Below are 26,186 nucleotides of genomic sequence, written 5' to 3' on the forward strand. Positions count from 1 at the left end.
GGGCCAGGGTGCTGGTTACACAACCGCAGGAGCAGTACTGCACACTGGGACGTGTAGTCTTGGGGGATCTCATCATCCTCTGCGTTGAATCGCGCTTCAAGCAGCCTCCTCACAGGCCCAGCTCTCTCCTTGCTGTTCAGCTCATCAGTTCGGGCAAGAGCTGCGTTCTAGCACTTGGCTCCCGAGCCGGTCGTGCTCCAAAGCTGCCCCGTGCATTCCTGTCCGCCAGCAGGCAGCAGGCCTGGCCCTCCCTCTCCCGGCGGCCTCCACACCACACGGACAGTGGGAACAGTGCCCGCTGCGCCGGGACTGCCGCCTCCAGCAGCCTCGGCAGGGCCACAGGCCAGAGGCACAAGCTCCGCCGGGCTGCCTTCTGCGCAGCTGGGCCGAAAATGTCGGGCACAGTCGCTTTCAGAAGAAATCAGCCTCTGTAACAGGTACAAAGTTTTCCAGGGGAGTTCAACAGCTGGCATTTATAGGACTGAGGGTAACTTCTAAAAAGCCAGCTCACTGTTGATGCTTCCTGGAAGTCTTTCTTACAGATCTTTTGAGTATGCTCAGATCCAATTTTTAAATTGAAATTAAAAACAGCAGTGCTTCTGTTTCACAAGTTTCAGTGCCAAATTTATGTTTTACAGCCAGGGCTTATCATTCCATAGGACTTTTCACACTAATAAGCTTCATACCAATGAGGAAAACATCAGCTCCACAATAAAGCGTTCTCCAGGCACATGCTAAATCCCAGTACATATTTCTACTCTGTTTTAGCAGTAGAAGTCCTTGATGTAAATGGGAACAGAAGAGGCAGGTAAATCCAAAAAAGAGTGATGTCTGTTCAGCTTCCTCTGGAAAAAACTTACTCTGACCCTGAGTAAAATTGAGAAAGCCCAAGACTAGAAAAAGTTTATGCTAGGACAAATCTAAGGGGTACTGTTGGAAACAGCACTCCTCACCAGCAGCCATTAGTAGTATGACCAGCTTTTATGTAATTTAACTTATTACAAATAGAGTTCAAGAGACTTACTGATAAACATATCAGGTAGCACATGCTACCTGTCACTTGATTCTGATCTCCTTTCAGTTCAATACTTTCCCTGATTTTTTTTCCTCTGTAACATTAAACCTCACTCCAGCAAAATCCAAACATACAAAAAAATTTTTTTCTGGTTTTCCAGTCCATTCCTACAGTCTAGCGAAAACCGTTTAAAGTGCAATTCTGTCTTTCCAGTCAACATTCCTTCCATTCTAGTCCCACTTCCTGCAGTTCTCTCGGGTGGCTTTTGCTTTGCACCATAATTGTCTGAGTCAAGATGTATTGCTCTCAGTAGAAGCTGGGTTTGCAAACACAGGTTAAAACATAGCATATGCCCAAAACAGCCATCTGAAGGCAGCTGGCAAAAGGGAGCTTCGCTATTAGCTGACACCACCCCCAAAACTCAGAGGACCACCTGGGGATCACCCGACACTGAGGCCCTTGACAACTGAGCAATGGTTTACAAAGAGTTAATAATCTGAAGATTTCAACAAGCAGAAAAACAGAGCTGTAAATAGAAGCGAAGACTCAGAAAGACAAGACAGAGAGGGGGGCTGGATAAAGAAGCACCATGAGAAGCACAAGGACTCAAATACATTAATGAAAACATCTAAGGGCTGGAAAGACACAATCTCCAGGCAGTGGAGGGTGAGGAAGAGACAGCTGCAGCAGTGAAAATATTCCAGGAATGGTACAAATGGGGTTAAGGGAACCAGGATTTATTAACAGGACTTTCCTACTACGCACATTACTTTTCCATTGTGGAATATTTAGACCTTTTCTCATGCAATTCAAACAAACTCCCAAGTTTTTAACCCCCTTACCAAGTCTGTAGGAGTCGCTTGGAATAGGGAAGGCACTGCATTGGTGCCTCACACAGCTCCGAGGACACCATGCACTGTGATCTTGCCATGAAACGAAGTAGAAAATACCAGGAGGGAAGTGTAGTCGTTCAAATCCATCGCAAGCCCTAGCCGTGGAAGAGCCCAGTGTCTCTCATGCCCTTTCCAACTCTAAGTCCTGTCCATGGAAACAAGGATTTCTTCTTCATCAGAGAATCATCAGTATGAGCTGAGTTGTTACCGAGGTATGTGTTCTGCCACCATGACCACATGAACAGAGCACCTGCTCCTCAGCCCTCATCTCTCCCCTGGTAGTGCACGAGCACACACCAACGTAACACCAGAAATTTATAGCCCACATGAAACTGTCGCCTTCTGAAAGAGCCAATCTCTCTATTACAGCTCTGCTTTGTCCATGATGGGAACCATTACTGGTTAGCCCTTGATGGCTAACCTCCATTGCAGCCCCCTCCCTGAGCTGACAAGTGCCCCTGTGCTCCCTCCAGACAGAGCACTCTGTTGAAGAATCTTGGTATATGAAGCCAGGGCTTAACACCTTGACAAGCAAACTCCCCTTTTCCCAAAGCTCTGAGCCACAGTTCCATTACAGAAAAGAAGTGCCACACCAGAACATTCATTTACAGGATGTATTTATTACACTGTAAAAAGTCCATTGGATTTGTAGCCATTTACTCTGTATGTACACTGGTTGTATTCCCACACCCACTGCAGGTTCCTCTCCATACAGGATACACTGGGTTGGAGTCCCACCCATGCCCCTCCCAGTCACCAGGGGGATTTCCAAGATTGAAATTACTGAGAATTTAGCCAACTAGTTGAGGGAGGAGGAGGGTCAGTGATGCAGCGCTTGCCAGGCAGCCAGCTCTGCTCTGGACATGAGCAGCAGGAAGAGCGGGATCTCCTTGCGGCAAGATGGAAGCACAAGAATCACTGCCAGGGCCTCAGCTGCAGGGGCCTTCTGGGGGTAGAAGGAGATGGGATCCCAACAAGAAGATGCAAAAAGAAGGGTGTGATCTCTTCAGAGCTTCCAGGAGAAACCACTGCAGACGTGCTGGGCATCTGTCAGCAGGGGCCACAGATCCCCACATCTGTAGCTGAAGAGGATGCTGTCCTAAGGAAGGGGCTGGTCACCAAGAGACCAATGTGTAGCGAGTGGAAAACAACGCAACACACAGTGGCCCCACAAGTGCTGTGTGAGACATGGCCATGGTGTTCTCCTCTCAGCATTTCCTTCTCATCTACTCAGCTACACAGAGCCTTCTGGATTTGCCTTCTCCAAACAGAAAGCCAGATTACATTTGCAGGAGCAGGGATGAAAGCCCCTATCAGACTTGCCTGTTGCTTAATCTGTATCTGGATTGGGGACTGCTGTCATCCATGTCGCAGGAAGGAAAGCATGTGCCAGCAGGCAAGAAGCCCTATGTAGCAATCTGGGAGCTGCACTGTAAGCAATCCACACTTCTAATCCAATTCTCTACCTGCTGAACTCAGGCATGCCCAGATCCCAAACAAAGCAGTGCAATCAGAAGAGTCAGCATGAAAGCTAGGGAATGGCTGGGGAATTGCCCAGGGACTGGACTGAGTAATCTTGAGAGGCAGTCCTGTACTGCAGCCACTCTCTGGTGTTACATCAACAAGTTTTCCCTCTTTACCAGATGAACTGGTGGCAGCTTGGTCCCAGGCTGCTGGGCACAGGCATTGCCTGGCCCCTGAGATTGCAAAGGCAGGAAGGAGACTGGTCAGTGGAACTGGGCACTCCTCCATGGAGATAAGGATTTTTGGGCAGATTTCTAGGTGATGCCACAAGAAGGGAGCAGGATGGGACATACTCCAGAGGACTGTAGCAACAGCCCTTCTGCTCAGGTTAGCATCATCCTTTAAAACAAACATGCCCACTACCAGAGAACATTTGGCCAGCATCCTCCACCCACAGAGCCTCCTCAGCAGACAGTTCTCTGACACCCTCCAACTAATTGACTTCAGAGCTTGTCATAGGGTCAGTGGGCCGTGGAGTAGCTAAGAGGGGAACAGGAGAGGTGGCTTCAATTAGGGCTGGGTTGAGAATGATTGGAAGAGTCATAGGTGGTACCCCAACCTGCAGGGGAGAGGCGAGAGGCTGCAGGATGAGTGGTGGCTGTGCTGTCGTAGGAGGTATGTCTGTAACAGGGCTTGACTTTGTTGAAGCTGATGCTGGGAAGGAAGGAGAGGCAGAGGTGCTGATGGTGGGTGAGGCAGGTGCACTGGGTCTCTCAGAATCTGGAAGAAGGAAGAGACAAAATAGATCCTTACACAGGTCCTGACAAAGTCACCTATTAGCTCAAAACTAAGCAGGGCTGAAAATCAACTCAGGGGCCTTTTCAGACTTGCCCCGTCATTAAAAGGCCCTGAAGAGCAGGGGTCAATCGCAGTCATTCTGCTCACCCCAATAACCTCAGCAGCAACTTATCCATATGGAAGAACAGTATTTTACAACACTAGAGGCCTGGTCACCAGAGATCATGCTAAAGCAAGGAAAAGAAGATCTATGCCACCATGCTGGGAAAGTGATTTCAGAAAAAAGAAAACGGGACTCACCACTGACACCCAGTTCACAAGGCTTCTCCAAAGAAGCCACATGGGTGGGTGGTCTCACATCCCCCACAGGAGAAGGCGGCAGGGCAGACACTATTGTTTTCTGATGCTGCTGCTCCATTGGTATGTTGGGGACAGGATCTGGGAAGACAAAACATGTAGTGAGACCACACACCAGTTTGCTCACTCCTTTCACCCTCCCTCAATTTGCCCTTGTGCCAAGTTCCCACAGCCTCCTACAACTCTTTTCATCAGCATAAAGCCATTATGGCAGCTGGATACTGGACAAGATGCAAGCACTGGTCCAAAACCTGTGTTCTTAAGGTTTCCCAGCCTCTTGTACCTTGGATGACTGTCTGTTTGAAGAGCTCATCCCGCAGCCGAGGTAAGAAACAGTCAATGCGCTCCCAGGTGATCTCCCAGAGATCTGAGTATCCTGTCCGTGAGTCAGCACTGTGGAATATCCCAGCTGTATCCATTACGAGCAGCATATTCTTCAGAGACTCTGGAATGGCCTCCAGCTATAATCAGAGACAGGACACGGAATGGACAGATAGCAATGAACCAAAGCTCAAAACGGCTGATGGGCTGCCTTGGAAACTGTGGCCAGGGCAAGAAACCATGGAACAAAATTGTTTGGAAAGGAATAAAGTTTAAAAACTCCCAAAACCCACATCAAATCAAAACACCTTTCAAGAAGGTTAAAATGCAATGAATGGTTGTCCAAAGGACTGCATCCAGCACCTTACCAGTAAGTCACTGGAGCCAGCGTGCATGTATTTGTCCATAAAATCCAGGATTGTGAGCCACAGGGCAGCAAAGGTGGTCAGTGAGAGCAGAGGGGACAGATGCTGTAGGAACACCTGGGAAAAAAAACACAACTACTGTCAACAAGTAGTATAAGGGCTGCTGCTCACTGACAAGCCAGTCTCACAAATCTGGATTCCCCCTCCTTGTGGCAGGCTGGGAACATGCACAGGACTGGCCTGAGGATGCCACAGGCCTCTACTCTTCTGAATTGCGTATTTGAAGGAGTGGATCTTGTCTCCTTTGTGGAAGGCTTCTGCAGATCTGCATCACCGTGTCTTCTAGCCCTTCCAGATCTCTGCCTCAGGTCAAGACTATCAGCTTGTGACACGCATCATTTCACCCCAAGAAGAGACTGTCTTCAACTGATGTTGAGTGAAATACTTTTCTCTGTCATGAAGCCACAAACCTCTTCCTAACAACTTTTCCACTAGAATCATGGAGACAATTCTGGAAAGAAGCATGTCCCAGCAGCAGAAGCTGGTGGAGAAGCCCAGCACTGAAGACAGTCAAACTAGCACCCTGACACCTGTCCAGATCAGAGATGCTGAGAAGCAAACACAGCAAACAGTTTGGTTTTCTTGAGGAACATGGTTTCCTCTAAGCTTTCAGGCAGCAGAGGTGTGCTCACCTTGGAGAGTAGTGTTGAGGCTCTCATCCTAGTTTCTTCCATCCCACCAACATCAGCTGGACTGATGTTCTCAAGTAGCTTAGTTAGCAGAGGGAACAGCACCTGTTGGATCAGACACATGGATATTTTAGTGCTGAAAAATGACTGATGAGATTTTCACAGACAGCATTACAAAAAGGCACTGGCTTTTGGGACTGGTGGCTTCTAGGCAAAGGACATGACAGAAGCAATGGGACATGCACATGAGTGGATTCACTTCAATACTCCAAAAGGCCCTGTCAGAAGCCTAATGAGAGAAGAACTTTTCACAGGACCAGGATAGGGAACATCTTGTCTGTTGCAGTGAACATGCTGTTCAAGAAGACAGTGCTGAAGCAGGACAACACTCCTGCACACAGCTTTGCCCTTCGTGACAATGCTGCCCTGCTCTCATGCCCATCCCAGCCAGGTGGTTACCTTGTTGAAGCAGGACTCCCATTCCAGGGCATCCAGGGCCTGCAGGTCATGTACCAGGAGGGCCCGCTGCAAGTAAGTGAGTGCTTGCATTCGTATCTGGCGTCGGGCATCACAGCACAGCCAGGCAATACCTGCAAGAGAAGGATTCAGGGTAAGATCACAGGGAGAGTGTCACATCCCTACTTCCCCAGTCTAGAGTAAAAAGTCTAATGAAGATCAAAAACTCTCTGTGAAAAAGAAAGGATTATACTTGTTCCAGGCCACAGACTGGCAGTCTACTACCAGATCCAGAAAAATGCTGGCAGCTAACTCACCCTAAAGATGTTTTTCCAAATCTGATACAAGTTCTTTTTCAATTACAACAGACCCTAGAAACAACCTATGCCTGCTTTCTACAGTTAGTTCTTGGCTCCTCAAATTTCCTGCCATTACTTTGGAAGTGTCTCTGGTCACTCTCATCACCAGGGGATGGCTTTACCCTGTAGCAAAGGACACCAGCAGTTGGACCACAGTGTTCGGGAATCCGCTGTGATTTTCCTGGCCGCTGTCTCCAGGTGTCGCTGCTCCTCTGCCCAGGAGCTGTAGATGCCAGCTGCTCGCGTGTGCAAGGTATGCATGAGGTCCAGGAGCTGCATGTACACGGCACAGTAAGAAACACACAGGACTTTAAATTTTGAAGCAGCTCTGATCTCTGCTGTTCTCCAAATGAAGCTAAAAGGTTAAAGCTACTCAAGCCTCCTTTCTGTATATACACAGCCAAGCACAGTAATAAAGATGGCATCAGGCCCTGCTGTCTATGCTCTCCTTAAGTGTTCAAGTTCCAGGTATCTTCAACAAGATTTTTGTCAGTTCTGTAGCCATGCCAATCCCATCTTTGAGGAACACCATTCCAGTCCTGTCTAAAGGAAGAATGGGCTCTTTCCTGGCACAGAGCATTGACTCTCCCAGGCAGAGGGATGAACCCAGTGATTCAGCTCTGCCATCCAGAACAACTCTGCAACTTGCTTTTCTTAACAAAAAAGGCATGTGAAGCACATGCCAAGTTCCCTTGCCTGTATGGGCACATGACAGCACTCTGGTCAGTTTACTACTGAACTGAGACCCAACATCCTGGCAGTCAGCAGGCCTGTGCCTTCACACCTTTGAAGTACCAGGTGGGGAGAAATTACTCCCTTAGCCCAGTCCTCAGTACTTGAAATTCCAGTGCCTCAGCCAACAGGGCTTTCCCCTTTCCTCAAGCTCAGATGCCCTGTCAGACTCCTTGCTAAGCCTACAGGAAACTCATGTCTCCAAATGACCTTAATCCATTTTACCTACTACAGCGACTCACAGCTTCCAACCTCCTCCTTGCTTTTCAGAGGACCTCCCTCTCCATTGCTATTCTGCTTTCGCCAGTACAAATTGCAGCCTTCCTCTTTCACTGCCGAGCCACATACTGCCTCCCACAGACACTCTCTGTCATCCAGTGCCCACTTATCCAGGATGCAGCTCTCCCTTGCCCCATAAAGAATTCCAGTGATTACCTAGCCAGACCCTAAGAATGGGAAAGGAGAGGAGGAAATCCGTGCTATACTTACGTCCTGACTAACCTGTAAAGACACAGTGTGGTAGCTGGCAGGGATGCTCTCGTCCTCGTCCTCATCACTGTGTGTGTGCGCCTGGTGCTGGCTCAAGACCCGGGATCGCCGTGTGGAGCTGTCTTTTGGCTTTTTTTTTAACCGACTGGATTTACTGTCATACCTGTGGCTCTTCCCCCTCTTCTCCTGGGATTTGTAGCCTACAATACAAAAGGCAACAGCATTCCATATACAAGAGTCCACTACAAAATGTTCTGCTTTTCAACACATGGGGCAGCCACCTTTTGATTTCCCCAGTGAAGGGCCCTGTCCTCTGACGTGACCACTACTTGCTTGAAGGGGACCCAGGGCCCCATAAGAACAATTTTCCACAAGAGCTGATACTGCTCTCTCCACATCTACTCCAGACCTCCCCTCCATTCCAGGGAGGCGGATCAGAATAAGGTCCCTGCTGTTCACAGGAGACAGGACACTTTTCTCCTGGTAGACCTTTTTCTTTGGACTGGGGACTCATTCTATGACAGCATACTTCACACTGCTTGCTGACTGGCCACCCCAAGCCGAATCCTGGTTGACAAGTGAAGGGCCATCTTACCCCCGTTCAAGCTGGCCTCCACGAAGATACGTATTGTTTTGACACAGAGCTCAAAGTTCTCAGGTGTAACATGGGCAGCATCTCGCACGATGAAGGACAGAGACTCGACACATTTCATGAGAGACTTTGTGTCATGTGGGCCCAAATCCAGCCCCACAGTCAGGCTGTACTGGTTGACGAGAGGTGATGGACCCAGCCTGCTAAGCCCAGCAGTGGATCTGGAGTTGTCGATGTCATCTTTCCCCACCTGCAGGTCACAGGAAGCAGGTAAGCAGGAGAGGGTAGCATAAAAAGAAGCATGTCATATACACACTGAAAGAGCCTTTCTTCAGAAGCCAACAGGTAATGCTTCTGTACGGTTCATTTCCCTTTCTTCCTCATTTGCCTCAAAGCTTTCTCCTTTCCATCTGTGTCTCTCCCCATCCTGCTTTTACATTATCAGCTCATCTTAGCTCTCTTTTCTACTGTCTTATTCTTTCTCTCACTACCACACTTTCTGCTCACTCACTACCACAACCATGGTAGGAGTAGTCTTCTTTGGGCACCAGAAGCCCACTGGCTACTCACCACTAGCCAGCCACTGTTCACGACATCCACATCTGTGACCGAGCGATGCATCTTGCCAGGCTTCGCATGGTCTGTGTACACCTCGGAGTCAGAGGTGTAGCCGCGGTCCAGGCTCATGTCACTGGGATGATAGGAGGAGGACACCTCGCTGTCTGACTGAGCACCTTAAAGACAAAAGGCATGGGGTTTAGATCAAAGCCAAATCGAGAACTTGCAAGAGTAGATGTGGATAACGGAGAAGGAATCCAGATTAGTCAGATTAGCATCAACCAGGAACCACAAGTGGTTATTAGTATGTTCTACACCTGTCAGATCTACCTGCCCTGACATTTAGGATAACCTTAAATTTCACATGTCCCAAGAGAGAAGCCCTTGCGAGGGACAAATTTAAATTACTGATATGTTATTTAGAAGTAAAAACTTGTTCTCTCCATTGTTCAACACCATCTAGAAACTCATCAACAGACAGGCAGAATTGCTGTGAACAGAGTGCACCAAACATTTTCAGGAGATAGAGAACTACAAGGACTAATGTTTTGATGTGCAAGGTGCCAAGTCAAGCAGTTTGCTCTACCAGCAAAGACAGAAGCAGTAAAAGAAAAAGAAGACACAGCTCAACATTAATCCAGAGGGCAAAGTACGTAAGTGTTTTAAAAAATCATACTTCTCCCATCTGTCTAGCACAAAGCATCAGGACCAATCAAAGAAGTTCTAGAAAAGCAAAGAGAAAAACAAAGCCTTCTGGAAAAGACCTTTATTGCTCTTTGCTTTAGAAGTCTGAAGATATCAGCCTCATATATATTGACAGCTGGCTAAAGCAAAACTGAACAATTTGCTGAGAAGACCACCTTTCTAACACAGCCAAGAGAAGTGAGAAATAGTGCATTGGTCTTGCAGGAATGAACTATCCCCAAATGGATCTGGAAATATAATTTTAAAGAACAACTCATTTTATGAGAACCTTAAAATGGGGACGGAGAAGAACCAGTCCCACAAAAGAATCAAGTAAGACAGGAACAGCAGCTGGGTTTACATTATATGCCCAGATAAGGGCATATAATGTAATAATTTGTATAATTTGGGCAAGGCACCAAACCACAACCAGCAGAAAATGCTTCTTGGGTAGAGCAAAGACCTCCTACAGCTGCCAGAACTGATATCAGTTTTCCTCCCACTGCTCCCCAGGGACTAGCACCTGGATTGATGCTCACTGAGTAGGAAGAGATGGCAGAATAGAGACAGGAACAGACCATGAGGAGTGAACAGCAGGTGCTGGTCTTTAATCTTGCTAATGTAGTTTAATATCAGCTTTGTTTTCTTGCAGTCCCCTTTGCTAATTGAAAAGCTTGAGGAAGCAGCTGCTTATCTGGCAGGCAGGCATCAGATTTCCTAGCAAAAGCTGGCCTGTCTTACCTGTGTCGTTATCTGCCCTTGCTGTAACCTGCAGGGCAGCGGGCGGCTTCACCCCAGACCCGATGCACTCCAGGAGGGTGAAAAGCGTGTACCAGTCATCCCCAGAGTGAATGTTGGCAGCATTGGTCTTCAGGAGTTCATGGAGGCCGTAGGCAACCTCATGGCTAACTCTGGACAGCACATTTGGCTTCATCATAAGTAAGATACGTAACGAGAGGAGAACCTGGCCAGAGAAGAAGACAAGAATAACAGACCCAATTACTTACACTCTATTCTCTGGCAATGTACTCCTTCATCGATTAGAGCTGGTTACTACTGCTGTTTGTTGTTACCTGCGGCACAGACAGGTTAAATATGGGTCCATCCAACAGCAACTGGTTTCCTATGTCACTGGGTATAGCCACAAAATCCCAGTAACTGCCTGTCAGAAGTCCCTTACCTGTGCACTGATCTCATCTCGACGAAGCAGTCGAATGGCCAGTCTCAGCAGCCCCACCACTGCCCTCTCCACCAAGAAGCAGAACTCCATTGCATGGACACAGAGATGATAAAGGTGGTCTCGGACAGTTTGCCAGACACAGGTCACACGGTCCCTAGCCACAACAAGGAGGAGGGAAAGGATAGAATGAAAGGACGTGAGACAAGCGGGATCCAGCAGCCTCTCCCACTACTCCAGACAATCCATTATTTCTTAACTTCCGTTAAAAATTCCAGTTGGGATATACAAGAACAGACACATAGAAACAACAAAGCTATCAAACTTACTCATGACTTGCAAAGCAATCAGGTGGGAGAATTCTCCCTCTGGAGTTTAGTTTATATTTTTCAGATTTCAGGATATCAAGTACTAATTCATGAGCTAATAGCCTTTCTGTTTGCACATGCCAGAGTGGAATTGTTAAGCCCTGAAATTACAGCCACATGCTGCTTCAGCTGGCAAACCACAGACATAAGGAACTCATTCCCTGGACCAGGCAGCAGCTGCAGTAAAGCAGGGACATTGCATGGAACGTGCATATATTTCAAAGTCATACCTATTCTCTAGAACAATCCGCAGAAGCATCTCCAAGCAGAAGGCTGCATCTTCTTCATCATATGTCTCCTCATCAGGAGTCACAGAGATTAGAGCCTGGAAGAACCATGATATTTTTATAAATCACAAGCTCCCAAAAATGGGGAACCAACAGAATGCTCTGAGTCTGGCCAAAACTGTTCTCCACTGCCTAGTGAGGTCATGCATAGTCAAAGGCATTGGATAGGGAGGCCAAGCTGAATCTATGGGAAAAATAATTTTTTTTTTATTATGCAAAATGCAGTATGAACTTAAAAGATGTTAAACTCTGATGAAGTGTCTCAGATGAAGAGGAGCTCTGATATCTAGCAGCTTCTAACTAATAATATGTGAAGTGCAGAAAAAGCAAGCGTACCTAAGAATGACTACAAATACTGGAGTTATTCTTCTCAAGCCATCAGCTTGTACATGAAGGAGAATTCCTGACGTAATTGGAGTAGGAGCACTATGTTCCCCTGGAACTGAGATGACACTCCCCTAGGGAGATGAGCTTCTCTAGCCCAAAGGCTAATGAGTCCAGCCTTACTATATCTCCCACAGCAGCCAGGTACCATACTACTTAGGGACACGCTGTCAAATATTTTTGTAGAGCTCTTGCCTCTATAGTAGCCTCTTAGAATGCCCTCATTAGGTACACAGCACACCTGAAATGATGAAAATCTCTAAACTCTGACACAGAACTACAAATACTTTCAAACATTTGCCAAGAGTTCTCAAGGCTTTTAGAATGCATTCCTCAATTTAATGTTTTCTTCTACTGCCAGAGCAATTTGTGTCTGCCAGCACAGAAGTTACTTTTAACAGGTGAACTAAAGATTAGTTTCACATCCCAAATTGTTCCAAGACCTCCACTGAGGACAGAGGAGTTAAGTGAGTACACAGCACATATCCACTATCACGCACAGCATATTTGTTCCACTACCATCCAGTCCCTTGCCCAATATCTCTCTCACCTTCATGAGCTCCTGGAGGGATTCAAGTTGGAGAAATTTGCTTTCTGTGATCAACTTCTCAGGATCACATTGCTGCAAAATACAGAAGAGACAACTGTGTACCTGGAGCCTGTGGAAGGCATACAAACAGATCCTCCAGAAACACGACATGTTCACAGGAAAGACACAGATGTTATTATCTGGAGGAAAAGGCCTTCCAACTAGCTCACTCTTTAACATCAATTACTTCTAACAGACCTGATCTGTGCTAGACAGATTTTATCAGATAACTTCTCTGGCCACAGAGTGGTAGAACCCCAGGTTCAGAATTTGTTGGCACCATATACCTTTACACTGTCTCGGAAAACATTAGTTGTTTGAGAATTCATTAATTTGTCTTTAAATATAGGACTGTGACACCCAGGGCAGATCCCAGCCTGAGGAATCATTCCTGTTTTGATGTGTTAGCTGTGCACAGTAGCACAAAGGACCATTTAGCTGTCAATCCAGACAGGCTCCTCTGTAGTTTCTTTCAGTTCTCAAGTCTTCTGTTACCTGCAATACTGCCAAAGCAGCATGTATATTTATGCTTCTGTTGCCTGTTACCCAAACAGTATTGTCATCGAGAAAAGAAAACAAACAGGTTCTTCTACAGCCTATAGGTTACCTTTATGCATTCCAAAGCCGCTCGCTTTGCCTCCTGTGTTTCCGTAGATGGTCCTCTCATACCAGATTGCTCTGTCCCACTGAGGGTGAGCCAACTAACAAAACTCAGTACTGTTGATTCACCACTGCCAATCAGAAGACACCAGCATCAGTAAGAAAACAAGAAATCACGTTATTTTCCAACCTTTGTACGAGAAAGACTGCCTGAGACAACTGCCACTGACCGGTTAGATGGTGTCTCCTCACGCTGCAGATAGATTTTGCCATTAGGATCCACAAAGTCTTCAACCTGGAACACAGACCAGGACATGCATATCACCAGCTGTCCACATTTTATAGCTCTCTTCCCCAACCCCATTATATTTGTCTTAGTGATGAAACACTACACCAAACAGCCCATATGTGGGCAGTCAAACCCAGCTCTTCACCCCACAATCCTGTCAGTAAAGCACCATTCTCATGTGGTAACACCAATGCAGTGCTCTAGTACTTCATGCCCATAAGCATATCCCTCTTCTGCACAACATTCAAAATCTGTTCAAGTAAAATAAATGCTGCAATTCCTCAAATCTAACAAGAAATAAAATGAGAAAAAATGAAACAAGCTTTAAAAGAAAGCTGCACATAACTTGAACACTATACCTTTCACAGGCCTCTAAGTTCTGTACACACTTATCCAAAGCAAGGCCTTTGCAAGAGAGCTGTCCTACTTTTGGAGCTGGATCTATGAAAAGCCAGCTTCCCACTCCCCTAACTCATCAGTTATCCACCAGCCAGCTAATTATTACCTCCACCATGGCCTTGGGCAGCAGCTCTGCTCGGAAAAGCTGTAGCATGGCCTCCATGATGTTTTTCCAGCCCTCTCGCAGAATGTCACCATGGCGATGGGCCAAGTGAAACACTGTCTTTGCTGCAATATGGGCCTTGGGATTACTTCCAAAAACAGTGGGCAGGTTCTCAATAGACTGCAGGAAAGAAGAGGCGGTGGCAATCAGTCAGAAAGAGATGTTTTCTTTTCAACAGAAATTAGGGCAGATGCTTCAGAACTGGTTATGGGAAAGATAACAATTGTCTGTACGATGCTTGGATAACTCCTCAGCTCACATTCACTTTGCACAAAAACAAGGAAAAGGTAACTTACCTGATACAAGCTGAATCACTGAACCAGCTAGATATAAACTTCCCAAGAATGACAACTCAGAACATTTTGAAAGTGCATGCTGAAAACCCACTAATTTATCCTGCTACAGGAACTCAGTTCAGGATCAAAGCCTTCTACAAAAAGGACCACATCTCCTCTGGAAGCAGCAATTACTCTGCCATGCTGTTAGAGAAGGAAACTATGGCAAAAACCATTACTGACTCGTAAAATTACTCCTACCACTATCTAACAGCAAGATTCAAAGTAAGTCAATCCTAACTTGAAGTCTCTGCCAATGATTGCTGGATCTCAAATCCTCATCATCTGTTCAACGTACTCACGGCTTGTCAAAATACAAAAAGTGTGCTAAGTCATTGAAACCAACCAAACATACACTGCCAAAACAAGAAAAAAAACCAGCAACCATGTGAGCTAATATCGAACAGTGTAACATGTTCCACGATTCTGCAGTTACCTAAGGTCACTGCAATCTTCCTTTTGTGAAGAGATGGGCTTTGCCATTCTCTTGTTTATGTGGACAAAATCCATATTTACCCCCTCACCAAGAATGGAAAAGAAGACAAGGGATTGAAGGAGTCAATGTATCCTATCTCAGGTATCAAGTTCAGAAACACTGATTCCTGCTTCAGCCAAACTGATGGCAAAACTGTTGTCAAAATGGGTCTTTGATTTAGAAGCAAACTCCATTAGAAGTGCCAATCTGAAATCTGGCAGAAATGCAACTACCAATTTGGGTTTTTATCCGTTGTTGCTATGGGGAAGCTACATGAATACATGCATCTCTGGAGTGTTAGGGTGCAAACAGCAATATCCCTGATATTGCTCTGTGGCAAGAAGCCACATCACTGAAAACCACACACACAGGTTTTGCTACTACATACTGAGTCAGTATGAGTCTTGACTATGGATCATGAAGTAGGGCACCCATTCTTTCTAATCACTTAAAGCCCATCCATGTTCCATTCCATTTCCCTTCTTTCAATCAAAGTGGCCATGCATAGCAATTGCAGTGCATGGAGAAGACGCCTGCTTTGACTCTTCAGTCCTCTGAAGATAGCCCCTTTTCCTCTCCTTCCTCCAGCCACTTAAGTATTTGTTCAGTTGTCTTATTCCACTACTGTCTCCAAGCCTTACAGAATTTAGGACAGCAGAAAGTAATCTATGTACTTGGAATCTGGCCAAAGATAAAAACTCAGCCTTCTTCAAATCCACAAGTCCCTGATTCTATGTCATCACCAAAAGACATACTTGCTTAATTAACTCAGACCTCAGACTGCTCCAGATTCCAGTCTCACAACTAGATGGGATGCAGCTGGCAATAGCTGGTGCATCTGAGGGCTTAGTCTAGTCTAGCTGCTTCTGCTGTGTAAATCTGTGTCAAACTGTTTCATGGCAGACATTCCTCTGCTTGTTTCCTACTGGCAGTCTCGAGGTCTGGTAGTGCCTGAGGATGATCAAATACTGCATCTTTACTGTTATGAGCTGTGGAGGAAGAGGGAATCTAAAGCAAATCCTCTGCTCGGGATTTGTCTTTTAAAAAATTTACCTGTCTTGGCCTTTTTACTCCCATGCTTTCAGTCTTGAATCATCTTGTTTCCCTTTCCTGTATGTGTGGCAATTCTGTTCTGCTCACTGTGGTTCTTGCACTGGTTCTGAGAGCAATACTGTGAGATCCTTTGGGAGTTCTGACCCTTTGCAGGAATTGCTGTCAACTACTCCTTAATACACAGCATAATCTGCCACACACTGTCTATCAAACACTTTGGGGAAAAACAGGCGGATGCTGTAACACACAAATAGATTTGGGCAATAAAGTTTACACTAACCACAGCACCTTGAATTTATTCTCATGGTACACCCCAAAGAAAGTCTTCAGAGCTTGCCAAATGTGAGGCTAACAGCCGATCTTATTACCATACTCCACACCCCAAATGACAACTCAAAGCATTTGTTTTTCTAACCCCTTTATGCTTATGCTGTGCATCTACATAGATCCTACACTTCAGAAGTACATCTCACAAAACAGTCCCCCTTGGCACTGCATTAACTCTGTAATAGAACAGTCAGTGTCTGAAATGTATGAACTTGCTAGGGATCACAGAGATCTAAGTCTCTTCAGATCAAATAGGTGAATAAACAATTTTACATCAAGGCATTCTGCACAAACTGACACTGGTGAGTAGAAGAAAATTTGCATATTTGAATTTGTCCTATGGAAGTCCCACTTCACTACACATTTCCCATTACTTCCTCCAGAAAACTCTGGGCAGGGGCTGATAGATAACTCCAGATACAATGATAACTAAAATAAGCAAATATTGCTGCTTAAGAGAGGAAGAGAGCTCCAGTGTAGTAAAAGTCATGCTCCTTCTCCCCTCTTTGCAAACTTACCTCACTGCTGAGAGCTGTAAACTTGCAGAGAGAAATTATGAGATTGTCAAACACATCACTAAGGCCATAGTGAGCAGAAATCATTGCACATTTTCTGGGAAAAGAAGAAAACAGAAAATAATCTACTAAGCACAGACAAGTCTGTCTACAGAACAGCAAATCTGAGACCCTCTCTGTTGACATTTTAGACCTTCCTCTCCATCCATTCATAATGAATGCTTATGTACAAAAGTCTGCTATTATTGTTTAAATAAACTCAATCCTTATGCATAGATACTGATATTTTTCTACGCGGATGCAAGGATCAATTTAAAGGAGTGAGTCTAAACAGACAGACCACTTGCACCTGAACATTATATCCAACCTCCTGTCCTGCCATAAGAAAGTTTGCTGAGATTGGTGGTAGCGCTGAAGTCCAGTTTCCAAGGTACCATGGCTAAGGCAGTATATTGAGAAAGCTTTAAAACTATGCTTAAAGCATCATTTGATCTGATCTAAGCATGACCAAAGATCATTCCAATAGAGTTGCTCACAGATGGCAAGTTTTTTAACTACTGGTCATCTGGGAAGGAAAAGAAAATCCCCCATCCCATTCAGCCACCCCTTTGGACTCATACACATGAAAGGTTTTGTTCCTACATGGAGATTTTGTCAGCATCACTGTAGAAGCTGAGTGACTTTTCCCCCTCACTTCTAAATTGCCTAGCTGTGTCAGTAGATTCTTTAAATGTAACCAGGTTGGAGTTTAAAAATACGTACCCTGGGCACTTTGATTTATTACAACAGCAGTCAAGCTAAACAGTGACTGACAAGCCAGAGGGGCCAAGATGGGATGAATTGATACAAACGACAGAACACTAGAGGATTGTAGGTCATAAAAAAGTGCTTTTCAATTGCTAGGAAAAGCAACATTTGATAATGACTGTGATGTCTCTCTAGCAGATAAATAGGAGCCAATGGTCCTGCTTTTACTCTTCTGGGTCTTTATGAAGGTAAGAGTTACCTAAAACCAGAGATAGCTTTCTGGATTATTGTTTCCTCTAAGCTCTTGTCAAAAACATAAGAAAGCGCTGCAATGGTGGGGCCCCATGTCATGGTGAAGAGGTCATGGTCGTAACTTCCAGGAGGCACGTGGAGAAATATTCCCTCATCAGTGGCACCACGATGCAGCAGGACATTCCAGATATAGTTTTCCTTCACCAGACCCGTCTGTTCTTCTGGCATCACTATCTCATCATTTCTACAAGGGAGGAAAGCAAAAAGATTGAATTTTTCATTCTGAGCCAAACCTAACATTTACACAGTGCCTTTCATTATGTAGTCCCAGAGCTAAGCAATACCTGTTCTGGAATGATTTTGCCAGCTCCTGAAACATTCTGTTTTCCTAGGCCTCCCTGCTTCGCTTGCCCTTCTTAGATATCCTGAATATAAAGTCTGGTGGTTCTCAGAATCACACAGCAGCAGCTGTGTAAGGTCAGTATTGAAGAAGCAGATACCTACTGCTACAAGTGCAAAACACAACACGTACTGCCGTTAAATGATGGGAAATTCTGGACAGCACACTGGCAAAGCTTCAACCTCCATTCAACTCCCAACCTATTAGAGTGCTCTCTTCATATCATTATTCCCAGTTAAAATTAGTTACATTGCTGCAGTCACCAGTAAGCAAGAGTATCTTTGCATATGAATAATGGAAATATTCCTATTATGCCAAAAATCAAATATTAGAAAGGAAAGTAGTATAAAATTAAAATAAGAAACCAAAAGCATGATGGGTGATTTATAACCAGGGTACTATAGATCCTTACTCTAACTTGAATGAAGCTATGAAGTAATGAAAGTAATGAAACAATTATGATCAATGCCAAGTACTGCTTGCAATCCTAGACTAAAACATATAAAGCCTAAATACATACTCTCTAGACTTGGGTATCAATGCACAAGAGAAAATCCTCTGCAAATGACCAGCTAAGTGAACAAGAGCCTCAAAGCACTATGAACAACAGATTACAGCCAATCTGAAGAGTTCTTTCTGCAACAATCAAAAAACAGCATACTTCAATTGCCAAAGAGGCAATTGTCATGTGCTAACAACAACTGTAGAAACTGCTCCCGATTTATGCATAAGAAATAAGCTCTTCTCAGTTTCAGGTGCTGACATATTTTGACAAGAGCTGTTATTACTGGGATAATATAGGAAAACAAGTTTGCAGTAAACAGTGCATTATTTTTAAAATTTCATATATGATTGAAATTAACAGAAGCAAGTGAATGGGTTTACTTGGAAGGTTTCAGGAAATGAAAATGTGGTCAAAAGTGTAATGCGAAGACCTTGAAGAGGATCACATACTACTTCATACAGATTGCAGTCTTATTTTTTCCCCCTAATAAGACAAATAAACAAATAGTTCCTCAATCTCAATTATGACACTGGGGCAATCTATCTGAGATGGAGCAATATTTAAATGATACATCAATTATTCTAATCATAGAACATACTGGAAAAGCTGAAATATCTGGTGGAGGGGGGATAAAGGGAAATAGACTGAGAGGCACTGGGTAACAAAGATATGTGTATATCTGTACTCAGTCTACTATTCAAAACATTAAGAGAACCCTCAGGGGAGAAGGGCCAATCAAAACTAGAGCTCTGTTTGAAAGGTAGAGCTCTGTCTTGAAGAGCTTCCAGATATTCAGACAGGCATCACCCACCTTCCTGGAGAAGAGAGGGAGGGTCAGCCTAATCACACGGCCCTGCTTCCAGCACCAGCTATTGCCTGCCACTGCAGATGGAAATCAGCTGAGACTCAGACACATCCTCTCAGCTTCAAATTGGCTGGGCCTGGATTTACCAATTTACTGATTTTTGAGCTATTATTAAAGCTTCCCACCCAACACTAGTTTGGGCACTAAAGGGACTCAGCCACCAGGAACTCTCCTCAAATACTGTTCTGTGTTCCAAGAGCTTCAGGGGGAGCAGAAGAGGTTGGTTCAGACAGCAGTTTCATCTGACCAGCTCAAAAGCAAAATATATTAAATGGAGACCTGGACACATTGTGTCAGGGCACAAGTGCTGCTGTGGGGATGAGATTACCTCTTGAACCACATAAAAAGTTCCAAAAAAAGTCTAAAGGCCTGGTCTGGAGAACAGAGCCTTCTTAGATACAGCATTTCACATGTGCTGGTCTTGCTCAGCCATTATTTTCCATATTCATAGAAGCAACATATTTTTTAAAATTTATTTTAAGATCTGAATTAAACTACCATGGCAAAAATCCAAGATACGAATCCAAATGTAATTGCTGTGACAGGCTTGTTTACTGCAGCTCCACACAGAGCTGGAATTTGGTCTGAGGCAAACAGGCACATGGTGGTGAATCTCTCTCCATACTCTCCAGATATGTCACTGACCCAACAACTCTACTTTGCTCTCTGAATACATGGAGATGGCAGATTGAGTCTTACTTGATGGCATGATACATGTCCTCCAGGATGTCCTGTTCAAAGTCTTTGCCTCCATTCACACCTTTCAGGTTCTTCCGAAACTCCTGCAAAAAGTTACACCAACATTAATTCCTAGTATATCCAACTTCAACTGTTTGGCTGGGATCAGTACTCCACTTGTTTTTCATGGGGCCAGAGGGAGATTTTCCTGCATTCCTCAACATGCAGACTCAAAATTCAAAGGTAACTGCTATTCTTCGTGGGAGTAGTGTGCACCGTCTCCTGTCTATGCTTACAAGGAAAGAGGAGAGACACAACACATGCGTAGCTGAGGCTGGACATCAGAATGGCAGCCTGTACCACTGCACTGGCACTCACATGATTTGAACTCCCTAAAAGCCCACAGCAGTACAACAATCTTCTCCATGTTACTACGTCTGAGGATACAGATTGCTCACAGACACACAAGCCACTTTAAGAATTTGCTACGTTTTCTGGCAAGCTCCTGTTTCTTCTGTCTCTTGCCTACAGCTACTCTCTCAAATTGTACTCAGCTGTGGTGCTGCACTCCAGCTTACTGTGTATATGAGTGAAGAAGGCCAAAGAAAAGAGACAATGCCAGTGAGATAAAAAAGAGGTACTACACTGTTTTCAAGACCAGAGAAGACAGGTGCCTGCACTGGAAACACTCACCTCCAGAGTCATTGGGACATTCTGCTTGCGGACATTGTGGTTATGCTGGTCAGTGTTCAGCATAATAACTGCATAGGCCAGGGCAAAGCAGGCATCACTATTGGCAAACGGAGACCCATTTGATTTCTGAAAGGCAAATACATGCACAAATTAATCCTACAGGAACAGTGATAGCAGTGCCCAAAACAGCCATTTTCCTAACCACAGTACTGAATCATCTCTGGGACAAACAAAAATCCCAGGTTCTGGCTCCAGCTTCTAAAAAGCAGCCCAAGGAATCTATTTACCACTGCCAGCTCCTACAAAACAACAGCTGCTGCTTGCAGAGCGCAATTATATAGGCCATTTGATCTGACATGTCCATCGTGGCAAACAGATGGACAAGAAAGAAGGCAGTTTTGAGCTTTCTGCCACCAAGTACACACCCTCCAATGTTCTGTGAAAGCTTCTAACAATCTCTGAATTACAGGTGCCTCTCCTGGTAATCTGAAGGCTTCTAGATAAAGTCGTAAAGCTTCATCCAGCCTTAAACCTTGGAAGCTGAAAGTCCTGCAAAAACAATGAAATGCAAAGAGAAGCTGAAACAGGATGGGAAAAGTAGGATAAACTTAATAACTACAATCTTGTTTGCTTAAACAGTAGAGAGGAGGGTGAGAAGAAAAGAAATATACCATGAACAGCCAAGAAACAATAAAAGAGAGTCAATAATCTTAGAAGTGATTATGTATGTAATTATCTCTCCAGTCTTTGCGGAGTTGGGCCCTGCTGAAAGGCGTTCAAATATCATACTTTTATACACTTAAGGTGTTACCATATGCGAGAGATGCACAGAATTAAGGCACGGCACTGCAGAGAGAACCAAGTGATAGAAATCCAATGCCTCCAGGAACTACCATTCTACTGCATTTTTAATTACTAAACTCTTAACTTTCACTGTTTCCCGACTAAAGAGATACAGAAACATACTTACCCAACAAAGCTTTCCAGCAGGTCTATGTTCTTACGGTCACTCACAAATTCCCCAATCATCTTTTTGTCCAGGCGAGGATTTTCCCGTAACCACCTGGCCACTTCATTGTTGTCAATGGGAGTGGCAAGAAGGTTTTTCTCCTGCAGAAACTGTATTCCTTTCTTTGGCTTTTGGTTGAACTGCTCTGTGCCCGTTATCAGGAGCTGCAGGAGAAATTCGGATGTTCACTTACAGCTTGAAGTGTATTTCTTTAGATTGTCCTTGGCATTTGAACCAAAAACAAAACAGAAGAAAGATCAACCTCAGCATGATCAAGTTTACTGTACTGTGTAATCCAGGAAAAAGGCTAATGAAGGACAGAAAACCTGCATTCATCTTTTGATGGTTTCACCATCAAATAGTACTGAACAGAGTAAGCATAAGCTGCCATCTCTGAAAAGTTTTAATGTCTAACCAAGCAATAAGTTCTGCTACTTCAAATTCCTCACCTGCTCTCGTTTGTAAACACAGCAGATAAACCCCAGGCATGTGGCAAGATCAGCCCTACCCAGTTACAAAGCAGCACTGCTGCTCTATTGTCCTCTTCTGTCCCTTTGGCTCCAGGTTCTCCTAACTACCTCACCATCAGGAGACAGGCAGCAAGAATCCTCAGCACTTATTCAGCAGGTGTTAGGAAGCAATGCTGCAAAAGCTAAAACTAAGAACTAGCAAACATTCTCCAAGTGAGAAATAGTCCCAGGAACATCCGGCATTCCAGCCTGACAGGGTTATCTGTAGACTGGAAAGAGCAGCTACATATCTGGTTCTGAAGGGAAGTGTTGCAATGCACGGAAGTCACCTAATTTGCCCTCCTAGAAAACTAGACTGTACCACAGTCACAGTGTAATAAAACAACTAAGAAGGGGTTAACTGAATGTTCTTGGTGGTGTTCAGAAAAACCAAAAGCACAAACAATGGTATGAACTTTACTGAGGAACCAGAATAAATGTCAGTTCCCTGTTAGCTCCTATCATGATCAGACTGCTAGCAATGACCTAGTGAACTAAATTCGTGACCATCATGATTACTAGCTCCCCTGGTTTTCTCAGTACCTCAGAAGCCACCAGCTCTCTGGTCTCTGCTTCCCCTGCCTGTGTGAGCATCCTCAAAATTGCAGTGAAACGAAGACCCTAAAATAGCATGGAGTGTAAAAGACCCAGTGAGGCCATAACAAAAGAATAACCATGCACTGCCCTGGTTGAACAGGCCTGAAGGGCCTGTATAACATTAGCAGCATTTTATTTAACTGTAAATCCTGAAACCCAAAATAAAGGATATTCTATGGACTGGTTGAGTCCACAGACTTCTTAAAACCACTTGAAAGGAGGTCAGACTGCTGGCAGTTTGCACTGTATTTACAATCATGTCAGTCTTGTGCTTCTGAGCTTCTGGTCACCGCCTTTGGAAACAAAGAAAACTTTCTCTTTGATGCACAATTTGTTTTCTGCTTTTATTTAGCTTTTTTCTTCCTTCCAACTGTGGTAATATTTAGTACTTCAGAGGTTAAAGGAAGTAGAACATGCTGGTGGCCAGGTTAGCATCAACATAACTAAAGCTGAGTGTTTGGTATGCCCTGTTTATGTGCTTAGGATGAAACCACTAGGAGATTTAAAGTCAGAAAACGATTTTCCCTGGGCAAACTCAGAGATTTATTAACATCTTCCTGCCCTCTACTCTTGATTTCTTCTAAACTTGTTTTCCAGCAGAGCAAAGCCAGAGCATTACCAAAGGTTTTCAGTTAGAACAGAGGAAGCACTATGCAAGCTCCCTTCTCAACAATGGACTTTCACAGAGTCCATCAAGCAGAGCTGCAATGAAAGCAAGATTTAAGGTCAGAACTTGGTGGTTCCTTTGAAGACTGTGCTGATGATCAGTTCCCCCCACCGTCCTTGTGGCTGGTGAAGCCAGTTACCATTACCCCACTGCAGCACTGTGTTGCAGGTAAAGAAAAAAGTTTCCAAGTACTGCAGTAAACTTCCTAGAGAGAAACAAACACTATGAATTACACTCAGATCCAGAGACTGCTGGAGTGGATCACAAGGCACAGATTAGTATGGTAGCAGAAAGAGATGTACTGTATTTTCTCCTGTTTTTGATTAGTAAGTTTAAACAAATATGACCATCAATCCCTTATGAAAATGTAAAATAAAACCACCTATGCTGGACAGAGAAGCCAGAAGCCTTTTAGTCAGATACAAATAGAAAACCCTTTCTCTTTTACCACCAGTGAATCCTTCAAAGACATTAATTACTTTTCCATTATACCATCTCCTTACCCACAGCTACTACGGCCACTCGTGTTTCATCCAGAACATGCATTATTTTCATATTGAAATTTAGTAATCTCTCACATCTGAAATGAGTCTACTTCATGCATGTGTTGAGAACAAATTATGTACAAAGAACACATATGAATGGAAAAATTCTCAAGAAACTCACAACAAAAAAAACCTGAACAGTCCCATGTAACCCCTGGGGACTTAAGATATATTCATCCACTGTCTCTGGAGGTGAAAGGGCAGGCCAGTACCAGATATCTGACACAAGACAGCAGATAAATACAAAGCCATTAGCATGGAGTACCTTTATCAACACTGGGCCTAGACTGGACCCACTCAGGGAATGAAAAGTGGTATAAACTTTAGACTGTAACTTGGATTAATGAAGTTCAAGGAAACAGACTCTGAAAACAAAGAATGGCTTTACCACAATCAAGACAATCTTTCTGGTCACCCTTATGACAAAACAAACATATGAATTACCAAATCAGAATAACAGACCAGTTAGTTTCTACTACCTCTTGGTATGCTCTCCATTTACATCTTTGATAAGAGTAGTGAAGCTGCCCTTTTTGATCAAAGTACCTGATTATCTCTATAAACTAAAAAACTAAATCCAGAGATTTTCCCACCCAGAAATCAGATAGACCTAGTTTACAAACTGTGCTACAAAATTTCCCTGACTCCTCTTGCAACCTTCAGCACAACTAAACCAGAACAGGTAATAATCACTGCTGTCTCTGCAGTGTAGCAGGGTTTTCAGTGGCTGACTCTAATTCTGATCAGCAGAGACCAGAACTCAAAATTTCTGCGATATGACCAGTCATGCAAAGCCCATATGGGATAGGAAATGAGGAGAACACTAAAGAGCCACCTGTAGTATATTTCAAACCATACCTTCTTTTTGTTCTTAATCTGCATAAGTTCCTGAGGACTTGGAAGGATACAAGAAAATCGAGTAGGTTTCCTGGGGATACTCTTCTCAGCTAGAATGACAAAGCATTGTTACAGTCAAACCTATCCCCAGACTAGCACTCAGGCATGAGAGTGTCCCATAATATCTTTCAGTCATGGAGTCTTTGCTGCAATATGTTGTCCTGCGAATGGCAGTCACACTTCAGTTTGATTACTACATTCCCCCCACCAACATTTTCTTCAGCATAATTGCATAGTAGCTTCTTGTCCCAGACAATTTCACACAGCCACAAGATTTAATTTTCTGGCTCTTTTGGCTACCTATGTTACTGATTCCCTGGAGAGCCCCTAACTTCCTTCAAAATTCTAAGCACTGCTATGAATTCACACACTTTTGACCCAAAGTGACCCACCAGATCTAATTGCTCCCAGAAGAAATGTAACACCTAGTAGGCATAAATAGCACACATATAATAAACATACATTCACCATATACCTCCTTCCAATTTTGAATGCAGTACCTACAATGGTCCACACTGTAGCAGGACCTGTCAGCAAATGTCAGGACTATTCTTAGGATTTAGACACCCAGGGTATTGTGTCAGGCTACTGCCAAGGCTGTTACCTGCTTCACTTCCTCCTTCCAATTCCATGCAGCTCTCCTTCATCTGGTCAGCCATAAGGCATCCACTGGTGGGAGGACATGCCCCAGCTGGCTCTGAGACTACACTGGAAGATTTTCCCTCACTGAACACTCTCTCAGTATCTGTAGAAGTTAAAACAAACAAACAAGCACACAAAACCCAGAAAAAAAATCCCAAACCAAACAACTACATGGAAACAAAACCATAAGCCAAGAAAAAAGGTACAACAGAGAAATAATGAACTGATCACTCTAAATTGAACTCGCTTATTCAATTGAGTGTGCTTATTCAAAGGAGTTCTTTTTAGTAACTATGATTTTGCAGTATCCTCAGTATTTTGTCTCTATGAATTCCATGGCATACCCTCATTCTGCTGTGATTCCAGTCTTGACATGGCCTTTATATAAAGCTTCATGAGACACAAATTTTAATATCTGCGAATTTTACAAATAGCAAGGTTATTAAC

General features: G+C 44.2%; 1 protein-coding gene across 3 annotated transcripts in view; it reads right to left on the minus strand.

Annotated features, from left to right (window-relative positions):
* Window positions 1–2,312: 2,312 nt before the first annotated feature.
* GBF1 (golgi brefeldin A resistant guanine nucleotide exchange factor 1) overlaps window positions 2,313–26,186 on the minus strand; it is a 101,228-nt gene continuing 77,354 nt past the window's right edge. The window contains exons 18-42 of one of the 3 annotated variants that reach the window (XM_066191309.1): window positions 25,702–25,842; window positions 25,059–25,147; window positions 21,844–22,046; window positions 21,299–21,422; window positions 20,874–20,999; window positions 20,202–20,284; window positions 17,740–17,976; window positions 16,737–16,830; window positions 13,972–14,148; window positions 13,408–13,472; window positions 13,185–13,308; window positions 12,539–12,610; window positions 11,548–11,642; window positions 10,953–11,106; window positions 10,514–10,736; window positions 9,101–9,264; window positions 8,534–8,780; window positions 7,939–8,138; window positions 6,840–6,990; window positions 6,362–6,492; window positions 5,906–6,007; window positions 5,217–5,330; window positions 4,811–4,988; window positions 4,471–4,608; window positions 2,313–4,152 (exon numbers count right to left, since the gene is read on the minus strand). In XM_066191309.1, the coding sequence (XP_066047406.1) occupies window positions 3,866–4,152; window positions 4,471–4,608; window positions 4,811–4,988; window positions 5,217–5,330; window positions 5,906–6,007; window positions 6,362–6,492; window positions 6,840–6,990; window positions 7,939–8,138; window positions 8,534–8,780; window positions 9,101–9,264; window positions 10,514–10,736; window positions 10,953–11,106; window positions 11,548–11,642; window positions 12,539–12,610; window positions 13,185–13,308; window positions 13,408–13,472; window positions 13,972–14,148; window positions 16,737–16,830; window positions 17,740–17,976; window positions 20,202–20,284; window positions 20,874–20,999; window positions 21,299–21,422; window positions 21,844–22,046; window positions 25,059–25,147; window positions 25,702–25,842 (3,719 nt within the window). In that variant the 3' untranslated portion in view covers window positions 2,313–3,865. The remainder of the gene's footprint in view (window positions 4,153–4,470; window positions 4,609–4,810; window positions 4,989–5,216; window positions 5,331–5,905; window positions 6,008–6,361; window positions 6,493–6,839; window positions 6,991–7,938; window positions 8,139–8,533; window positions 8,781–9,100; window positions 9,265–10,513; window positions 10,737–10,952; window positions 11,107–11,547; window positions 11,643–12,538; window positions 12,611–13,184; window positions 13,309–13,407; window positions 13,473–13,971; window positions 14,149–16,736; window positions 16,831–17,739; window positions 17,977–20,201; window positions 20,285–20,873; window positions 21,000–21,298; window positions 21,423–21,843; window positions 22,047–25,058; window positions 25,148–25,701; window positions 25,843–26,186) is intronic. The other 2 variants (XM_066191307.1, XM_066191308.1) reach the window with 2 other exon arrangements.

Source organism: Chamaea fasciata, unplaced genomic scaffold, assembly GCF_029207755.1.
Source record: "Chamaea fasciata isolate MVZ Bird 193981 ecotype frontalis unplaced genomic scaffold, bChaFas1.0.hap1 SCAF_9, whole genome shotgun sequence".
In the NCBI taxonomy this organism is placed as follows: Eukaryota; Metazoa; Chordata; class Aves; order Passeriformes; family Sylviidae; genus Chamaea; species Chamaea fasciata.